The 9,063-nt window shown below is 35.7% G+C and overlaps 2 protein-coding genes across 3 annotated transcripts in view; one reads left to right on the top strand and one right to left on the bottom strand.

Moving 5' to 3' along the window:
* LOC116005013 (origin of replication complex subunit 4) overlaps positions 1-3,374 on the bottom strand; it is a 6,604-nt gene extending 3,230 nt beyond the window's left edge. For both annotated transcript variants that reach the window (XM_031245229.1, XM_031245230.1), the window contains exons 1-10: positions 3,131-3,374; positions 2,804-3,049; positions 2,619-2,709; positions 2,456-2,512; positions 2,215-2,262; positions 1,528-1,578; positions 1,388-1,431; positions 1,175-1,238; positions 992-1,078; positions 106-197 (exon numbers count right to left, since the gene is read on the bottom strand). In XM_031245229.1, the coding sequence (XP_031101089.1) occupies positions 106-197; positions 992-1,078; positions 1,175-1,238; positions 1,388-1,431; positions 1,528-1,578; positions 2,215-2,262; positions 2,456-2,512; positions 2,619-2,709; positions 2,804-2,913 (644 nt within the window). In that variant the 5' untranslated portion in view covers positions 2,914-3,049; positions 3,131-3,374. The remainder of the gene's footprint in view (positions 1-105; positions 198-991; positions 1,079-1,174; positions 1,239-1,387; positions 1,432-1,527; positions 1,579-2,214; positions 2,263-2,455; positions 2,513-2,618; positions 2,710-2,803; positions 3,050-3,130) is intronic.
* Positions 3,375-4,993: 1,619 nt separating this feature from the next.
* LOC116005214 (sec-independent protein translocase protein TATC, chloroplastic) lies at positions 4,994-8,586 on the top strand. The gene is made up of 4 exons (XM_031245475.1): positions 4,994-5,307; positions 6,302-6,600; positions 7,192-7,482; positions 8,128-8,586. Exons 1-4 carry the CDS (start codon positions 5,073-5,075, stop codon positions 8,335-8,337), a joined length of 1,035 nt encoding a protein of 344 aa, XP_031101335.1. The 5' UTR covers positions 4,994-5,072; the 3' UTR covers positions 8,338-8,586.
* Positions 8,587-9,063: the final 477 nt, after the last annotated feature.

Genomic DNA, 9,063 nt, shown 5'->3' with positions numbered 1-9,063 from the left:
AAAAACTTAAAAAAAAAAAAAAAAAAAAAAAAAAAAAAAAAAAAAAAAAAAAACAGCTTATTGAGCAAGAAGTCTTATAAACTAAGCCATGAAGTGAAGAGTTACCGTTCCAAATCTTCCCTTGATGGAGGTAGAAATATCAGCTTCCTATGTGAGAAACGAGACCTTACTCTTTTCTCTAAAAGTTGATCAGCATCCTAAAAGGTGCATAGAATTATTTCAGCATCAATATAATATATCAAAGGAAGACCAGGTGCCTAACAATTTTTAATTCCATCAACAGTTCTGCAAAAACTCTCATGTCATTTATTAGCCTTACTTCTCACACCTAAGCGGCTAAACCAATCATCTTTAAGTCTCACATTGATTATATTATTTAGACATTTGACAATAACATATACTAGAGCCTACTTGAACTGCTCACCTCTACATGTCTGAATTATTTTTCAAACAAAATGGACATCATATTTGAATTACTATTGTTTTATTCGTTAAAAAAAATGATATCCTACTTTGCAGGTTTTTAAATATAGATAATCTTTTTTTGTGTGTGTATTTCTATTATTTTAAATTAAATTTTAAACAAGGATTACTAAAGTTTTATATGCATACAGGCTCACAGTTCTATTTTATTTTCAATTCCTTATACCGAAGATATGTTTTGCACAGCCCAAAGCATGTATCAAATATATGGATATTTAAAGATTAATTTAATTTTTAAATTTTTTTTCTATTGAATGGTGATTTCAGCAGTCTACAAATAGTATTCCATAATGTAGAAACTACTAAAGGTGTTGCTCATGAGCACATGCAAACACTTCTACAATATCGTAATTTATTTTCATAAGCAACAATAAATTTAAAAAATGAGCATGAGCAATCAAGACAGTGACAAGATTCTGTACATAAGAAATTGCTTCTACAAGTGAATAATCAAAACAGAGCAAAAATTACATATATACTTTTTTTTTTAAACCAAAAGGTAACATACCAACCGGCAACTGACACCAATAACCACAGCTTGTGATGTCACAGATTGCATTGCATCTAGCAGACTATAGAGCAATCGTTGTTTACCCTGAAAAGAAGGAAAGCCAAATAAGCATCTGGTATGGAAAATTTTAACTTTAATACAGAATGCTTTTTTCTGCCATTTTTCTTCTTGTGAACTTACCTGTGTAAAAAGGTCAAACTCATCCAGTACAAAGATAACTGTTTTATGAGCTAATCCACACTCCCTATACAAAGCGCCACATAAGTACATGCAGCAGGGGGAAAAGTTAAAAACTAGAGATATTCTTATCTAAAAATATTCACAGATTAAAAGGATCCCTCTCTCTTTTATGACAAGAGAAAAAGATTGTTAATTACACATGCAAAGACATACCTTAGCATAGCTATCAAGAATTGAGAGTTATCATCAAATGATGCCTGTAACATTTTTTTGTTTTTCATTAGTGATGTATTGAGTGAGAGGATTAGAAGAAGTAGAAGAAGAAAAAAAAAAAGATAGAAGGTATCCATTACCATTTTTGAGAAAACCAGCTGATGCTCCGAACATAATTGCCTTGTGATCTCCTGTGTGATGAAATGATTATATCAAGCCAAGGAGAGAGATGTAGTACTTTGGTCATTTAGGAGAGAATACGCAAAGCTGCATTGCTACAACTTGGCTCAACAAAAAGAACTACTTAAAGTTAGAAATTCTAGCATTCTACACACCTTCAGAGGCAAACTATCTGTGGTAACTCTATCAAGGATGTCTGGTTTTGTTGAATTGGATAAAGAAATGATTGATTTTTTCTTCCTACAGTTTAATTGCTTGTCAATTTGACTCAATAGCCAATTCAAGTAACCATTTATTTGAACCTATTATTTCAAGGTTGAAAGTAAGATTACACCAAGGTTTTGGTGAATTAACATAGCAGTACCATTACAAACTGAGGGTTGCAAGTCAGCTACTACTAAAAGATAAACCCACTCTGGACTAACCAATATGGACAACTCATATGCCTTTCAATCTAGTCATTCAAAAATAGAATTCACTTCCATGCAGTTAAAGCTGTCAAGTCCTACCTAAAGTACTTACAATTTATAATCCAAAATAAATTTGCTCACATCAGAACCTTTGACATGCAAAAAAAAAACTCAGAAGTTAAACTAATAAATAAAAGAAAACAAAAACAAAATAAGAAAGGGAATGGGATGCCAGACCTTTAAGGCACAATTGTCATCACTGTGCAACAGCCCATTGAGCTTAATCTGAAACCACAGCAACTTTAATTATCATTGGAAATTTTTAATACACATTTAGAAAAGCAAATGCAAAAGAATTCACTTTTGGCATTTTCTTTCAGATATTCATTTTAATAAAAGCAAATGACTGTTACACCACCCAGAGTCCCAGACATGAACTTATTTGAAATCAGAATAGTCAATGATACAAAATCAGTACCACAGAGATCATATCTGGAAACTCTTTAAGTAAAGCCTCGAGAACAAGCTCCAAAACCTTTAGATTAAAAAAAAAAATTAATATGGTAAATAGATTGGATAAATAGACAGTGAAGTTAATAACAACTCAAAGCTTTTTCCAGGGTCAGTAACTAAGGCCTTACCGCATTTTTTCCGCAACCACGCGGACCAAGAAGCAAAACAGAATTGTTACAAGCTTCAGTGACAGAGCTAGATACTATATACTTCAATTTGCTGAAAAATAAATTGGTGTTAAAGGTAAAAATCTGATTTGTTCAAAATGATTTTTTTCCTCTTTGGCAAGAGAAAGATGGGATATCTGGAGCACCTGTAATTGCTGTCAGGGGAGTCGGAAAAAAGAGTGAAGATGAAATTCGGATTGCATATACGGGTTCGGAGCAGGACTACCGCTTGCTCAGCCGGGTTGTCTCGGCCCATTTTACGGAGTTCGCACTGCGGCGAAGTAGCAGGAAATGGCGGGGAAATGTGGCACTGAAACTGAGAATTTATTATTTCCTTCGATCGGAGAAACTCCTGAAGGCGAATCAAATTGCACCAATCTGAAATATAGCCACTGACAGAACGAATTTGAATTAGGTTATTACAGTTAGTAGTAGTAGTACACGATTAATCGAGAAAGATCACCAAACAATACCGGATTTTGCAGCCGGATCGGCGAGGCAGTAATGTCAGCGCAAGGCGGTTTCCGTGCAGCCGGATTTTTCAGCGATTGAGCTTAAAGCTTCGTCAATGGCGGCTTTGGGAGTGGCTGCGGACGACTATGAAGTGCGCAAGAAAGACGCGGATGGTGGGAAATTTTTGGAGGGAAGATTGAGGCTTGTGATATTTTATTACTTTTTGGTTTAAATATCATTGTTTGCCCATTAATCCTTTTTGCAAATTACACCCCTCCAATCTTCTCCATGACATTTTTTAATTAGATAAATTTTTTTGGTGTTTCAAAGGTTCTCAATCAAGAGCACTATCTAATCCTTAATTGTAGAGTGCTATAGACATTAGACGTCAGCCCAAAGCAAGTGTTCCATGCCATCTAGGGTGTTGTCAATAATGTAGAGCTCCCAATCATTCGATTGCCCGAGGTTCGTAAGTCAATATGCACATTGGTTCGCTTATTTATTAATACGAGAAAAACGAATCATGTTGAATTTTTTAGTAAGGTCTTTGCAATATTTAACCAGCGTGCCAACCACCTCCTCTTGGATCCCTTCCTCGTCCATGATGGTCATCACTGCCGTTGAGTCCATCCCCACCTAAACCTTATTAATCCCTTCACTCAAACTAAGTCACAAACCCTCCCTTAGACTGCACAACTCAGTTGAGAAGTCATTCATTTTCCTCACTTAATTACGAATCCCTTCCTCCTTCTGTAATCTCATATGAGCCCCCCGCGCTGGCAATGCCCGTGTTTGCTCTCATGGCCCTAGTGGTGTTAACTTTCATCCACTCCTCTTGTGGAGGGGACCAAGGATATCCATTTCCAGTAACCATTTGCCACTCCATCTTGCTTGACCAATAATCGCTTAGTCTCCATAAAAAAATGATGAGCCAAGTCAGTCGTGGTATTTCCTTTGGTGAAATCACTCAATTTATGAAAACCCTAGCCAAGTTAGTCGTGGTAATTCCCTAAACCCTAGTCTACCTTCAATGTGTTTCTGCCATAGAAACAAAAACATTAGATTTGATAGGTTCTTGAATTATACGGGTATGGACCTTGTGATTTGATTGTTATCAAGCTCAATATGAGCGATGTCAGTTGGGATCTGACTAAAATATGATTCTAACTCAGTTGAAGCTCATGTAGCACACTTATGTTCTCGAAACTCTCCAATATGCTGCCGATTAATAGATTAATCGAAATGCCAACGACATGTAATTCATTGCAGTTGTCGAGCTCAAAAGAGGTAGTACAAATCAAATTGTTATATCCTAGAAGAATGTTATGAAGATTTTTTTAGATTCCCTAGTGAGCTCGAGATCGAGCTAGTGAGGGAATTCTCATAGAGATAGATATCCCGTAAAGAAATGCAGTCTCTACTCTCCAGAACCTAAAAATACATTTATGACTTCAAAGTTGACGGGCTTTAAACGGAGGACCAAATAAGTTTCTTTTTTTTTTTAGAATAAATAGTTGAGTATTTTATTAAATTTAATCAATAGTTGAAGACCAACTTATGAATTATACTTTAATCGATGGACCATTTTAGATATTTACTTTAAAATTAATTTGGGTGTCTAAGATTTTGTTTGAAATAGCATGTGTAAGATTTGATATACCCTGGCTTAAAAAATCTGTGATTTGACCCCCAAAAAAAAAAGACTGAATTTATTGGATATGCATAAATGATAAATGCATAATATATTCGCCATCGCCATGTGCCTTTTAATGTTTTAGCCATTTTATTTTTATTTCTAATTCTGATGCTTACTTTAGCAAATACGAACGAGGTCCACTAAAATACGCTGGTATCAGAAAATATCATTTCTTGAAGCCGCAGGAGGACCAGTCATCAGTAGAGTTTTTGCCCATTTTCTTGCAAACCCAGAACTCCAGAAGAGACGCCCCAAGAAACCCAGAGATGGGAAGCTCGAGCGCTATAATCCCCAATCTCAATCTCAACAACCCTCGCTGTTTCAAATGCCTAAATTCAAAATTATCGAATCAAAGAGCTAGCTTGAAGCTGTTCCAAAGAAAACCCAGGTTGGCTTTCCCAAGCAGAAGGAGATTCAGCAGGCTACTTTGCTCTGCTGTTGAAGATGCCACGGAGAAACAACAAGCTTCTGGGCTCAGCTCAGCTGTTGAAGATAGGATTGGTGAGTCCATAATCTTGGAAAGTAGGGATGGGGATTTAATGGGATGAGTATTTTGTGGTTTTTCTTTTTATTTTTTTAAATTAAATTTTTTATATGGGTGTTTCTTGTTCTTATTTTATGTTGGTAAGTTTGGGTTTGGTAAGTTCAATGTGTTGGTTTGATCTTGTGTTGATTATTATCCTTGTTTTGCCCCTAATTGTGCACTATTGAGCATATAGTATATAAACATAGATTTGCAATCCAAATATCCGCTTAGGCTTTTAGTTGAGATGAAACACATGCTTCAATTTGGTATAATTTAGTATCAGAGCCAACCCATGCCACTTAAAAAAAAAAAAAAGACTATGGTACATGTGTTGCTTGTTGCTGGGAGCCCATAAAAAAGTAATAAATTTGCCAGCTGTTTTAGTTGAGATAGAACACATGCTTCAATTCACTTAATACTGTGTAGCTCTCACTGATAGAGTTTCAATTCTACTGATTTTGTGGCAAATTTTCAATTTTTTTAATCCAAGTTAAAAGATAGAGCAAGATTGTTTGCTTCCTGATTCATGGGATTGTTCTGCTTGCTGTGTTTGTAACTTGGTAATCTAGGATACTAGGATAGTTCCAAAGCCAGAGGAGCTAAATGTTAGCTTGTTTGGGTACTCCTTAAAGATTTGGTATTTTACACAGAGTTGATTATGTTGTTGAGCATCTTTTTCCATTCATATACCCATGAAAAGATTAGAGTGTTGGTGAGAAATCAATCCAAATTGGTTTGCATTAGTATGCACCTGCATTTGACCAATAGGTTGTGTTAAAGCCCAGAAATTTTTAGAAATTTACCCTCAAGAACCTAAACGTAATAATTGATGCCGGTTTGTCTCGTGTTACTTTACTTTTGTATTTGATCTACCATCATTAATTTTGTGATTACACAAGTCAATGTATCATTTGACACGGATTGATTCTTTGCCTCCAGATTCTAACCCCGCAATTATTTGCAATGCAGATGCCCCCAACGAAAATATATTTCAGAATGATGAATCAGATCTGGAAGGGAGTGCTATTTATAATTTGCTTTATCCTAGTAAAGAGCTTCTCCCAGATGATAAAGAGATGAGTATTTTTGACCATTTAGAGGAGTTGCGGCAAAGGCTCATTGTTTCAGTCTTGGCTGTTGGTGGTGCTATGGCGGGATGTTTTGCTATCTCAAAGGAACTTATATTGTTTCTTGAAGCTCCCGTTAGTGCACAGGGTGTTCGGTTTTTACAACTAGGTCCCGGTGAATTTTTCTTCACAACACTAAAGGTTAGAATGTGGTTTGTGTAGATTCTATTTGCTTTTCAAGTCAACTGTTTAGTATAATAGGTTGTCTTCTTCGTTTTTTCTCCTGGCACTCTATAACAGCCCTTTTGGTTCGCTGGAAAATATTTGAAGGAAACGGAATTCAAATTCCATGGAAAACAAATTACCAGGAAAATAGATTCCATTGTTTGGTTGGTGGAAAAGAAATTACTGAGAATATAAATTAAAGGAAAACATTTTCCATCCAACCAAACACCTCCTAAAATCTTTCGTTTTCCTGCTTTATTTTTCTCATATAGTCATATAGGTCCTTTTACCTTTCAGTTACATCTAATCTCTCCGACCAATTTAGACAAGAAAGCGAGGGTGAACTACCAAATTAATATATTGAGTAGCTATTATGAATGACATTATTTTAAGGACATGGACTAAGAGCCACGGGAGTTGCGTGTGTATATAGTGCTTGTTGTATATATAGTGTACGGGAGTAACTTATACACTTTCATTTTTTAATATTTTTGTGTATTAGTGTTTTATTTCCATGCTTTAAATATTCTCCATGTTGTAATACAATGATTTACATGTTCGGTGCAGGTGTCGGGATATTGTGGCCTCCTTCTAGGAAGCCCCGTTATTCTCTATGAGATCATAGCCTTTGTCCTTCCCGGTTTAACAAAGGCAGAACGAAGATTCCTCGCACCAATTGTCCTAGGATCCTCCGTACTTTTCTATGCCGGAATTGTCTTCTCGTATTATGTCCTCACTCCAGCAGCCTTAAATTTCTTTGTTAATTATGCGGAAGGGGCTGTCGAATCATTGTGGTCCATCGATCAATACTTTGAGTTTGTGCTTGTGCTCATGTTCAGCACAGGACTATCTTTCCAGGTAAATCTTTGTTTACATATATGTGCACGTGATACGTAAACTGTCATCTGCCCCAACTAAAATCTTTTAGAAGTGTGTGCGGATTTATTTTACCGAGTATTTATTATGTATCTATTACATTGATTATGAATGTGATTGTTAAGAGTCCGACATTGAAAAATAAGATAGAAACATATGGGCTTATAAAGGCAAATTATACCATGGACTAGGGTCTACCTTGCATTTTGTACCTGCAGTTAACCGATTATGTCTCTGTACTATGGGAGGGTCCAATGTAATTGGATTCAGTCTTTTAGTGTGGTTATAGCTTCAATTGAGGGACATTGACTCAATCTTAGATTATATTTTTTTTTGAGTACTATTGATTTTAGGGACATTGACTCAATCTTATATTATATTTTTTTTGAGTACTATTGATTTTGTTACAATGTAGTATATGTTCATAACTACTCTCTCCCCACTGAAGCACAAAGAGCCAATACCGCCCCCACTGTGGCTCAACCCATGACCTCCCATTTGGGACAGCCACTTCGTGCCACTAGACCGCAAGACCATTAGATTATATTAGTGATCAAAATTACCAATACTTTTTCCACTTATAAAAGGTAAAGTTATATACATTGAGAGTGAATTTTTTCTTTGCAGGTTCCGGTTGTGCAGCTGCTTCTGGGGCAAACCGGTCTAGTATCTGGGGACCAAATGCTGTCTATTTGGAGATATGTCGTGGTAGGAGCCGTGGTTGCAGCTGCTGTGCTTACGCCATCGACAGACCCCCTCACTCAGGTTTTGCTCGCCGGGCCGCTTTTGGGGCTTTACTTGGGTGGAGCATGGGTGGTAAAGCTTTCTGGGAAATAGATGGATGAATGGAGCAAAAAATTAACTGTTCCAAGCAGCTCAGAGATGCCCAGGTCCTCAAATATGATGATGCATATGGGGATCCCTGGATTTATGTAGCATAGAATGTATACTGGAGCATAGTATAGATAGCCTTTCATTTACTCTATTCTTGTTATGATATGTTTTTTTTCCTTGTTTAATGTGAAAGGTTGTTATTACTGCAAAATAAAGAGCTTTCATGGCCTCTGCAATATTGCATTCATCATCTATTTTCTCAATGGTGACATTGAATAAATAAATTTTTATAATATAAAAAATAGCCTTATCTATATAAACACACACACTTATGTATACACGAGCATATACATATTTATCTACTACGTATTTATTTATTATTTTGATTTACAGAAAATTTATTATTTTGATTTACAGAAAAGTTCGTAGCGTTTATTATTTTGATTTACAGAAAAGTTCGCAGCTTTCTAAGTGAAATCCCGATCTCAGATCCTTATTTGACAAAGGATTACAAAGAAATAAATCAACATAGGTTGTTTATAACCGATCAACTCAAACTAAAAAAGTTAATAGACAGCCACAAAGAGTTGAATTTGAAACCTTATCGACTCAAACTAAGAGAGTTAATATACAACTTCCACAAAGAGTCGAACTTGAAACCTTGTCGAATAGAGAGTATAGAGTATGGATACACTTGTCATTTGATTATATATTTCTTTTTTAATATTT

This window comes from Ipomoea triloba, chromosome 14 (genome assembly GCF_003576645.1).
Source record: "Ipomoea triloba cultivar NCNSP0323 chromosome 14, ASM357664v1".
In the NCBI taxonomy this organism is placed as follows: Eukaryota; Viridiplantae; Streptophyta; class Magnoliopsida; order Solanales; family Convolvulaceae; genus Ipomoea; species Ipomoea triloba.
The sequence above is the reverse complement of the archived record's forward strand: the minus strand, read 5'-3'. Positions and strand labels throughout refer to the sequence as shown.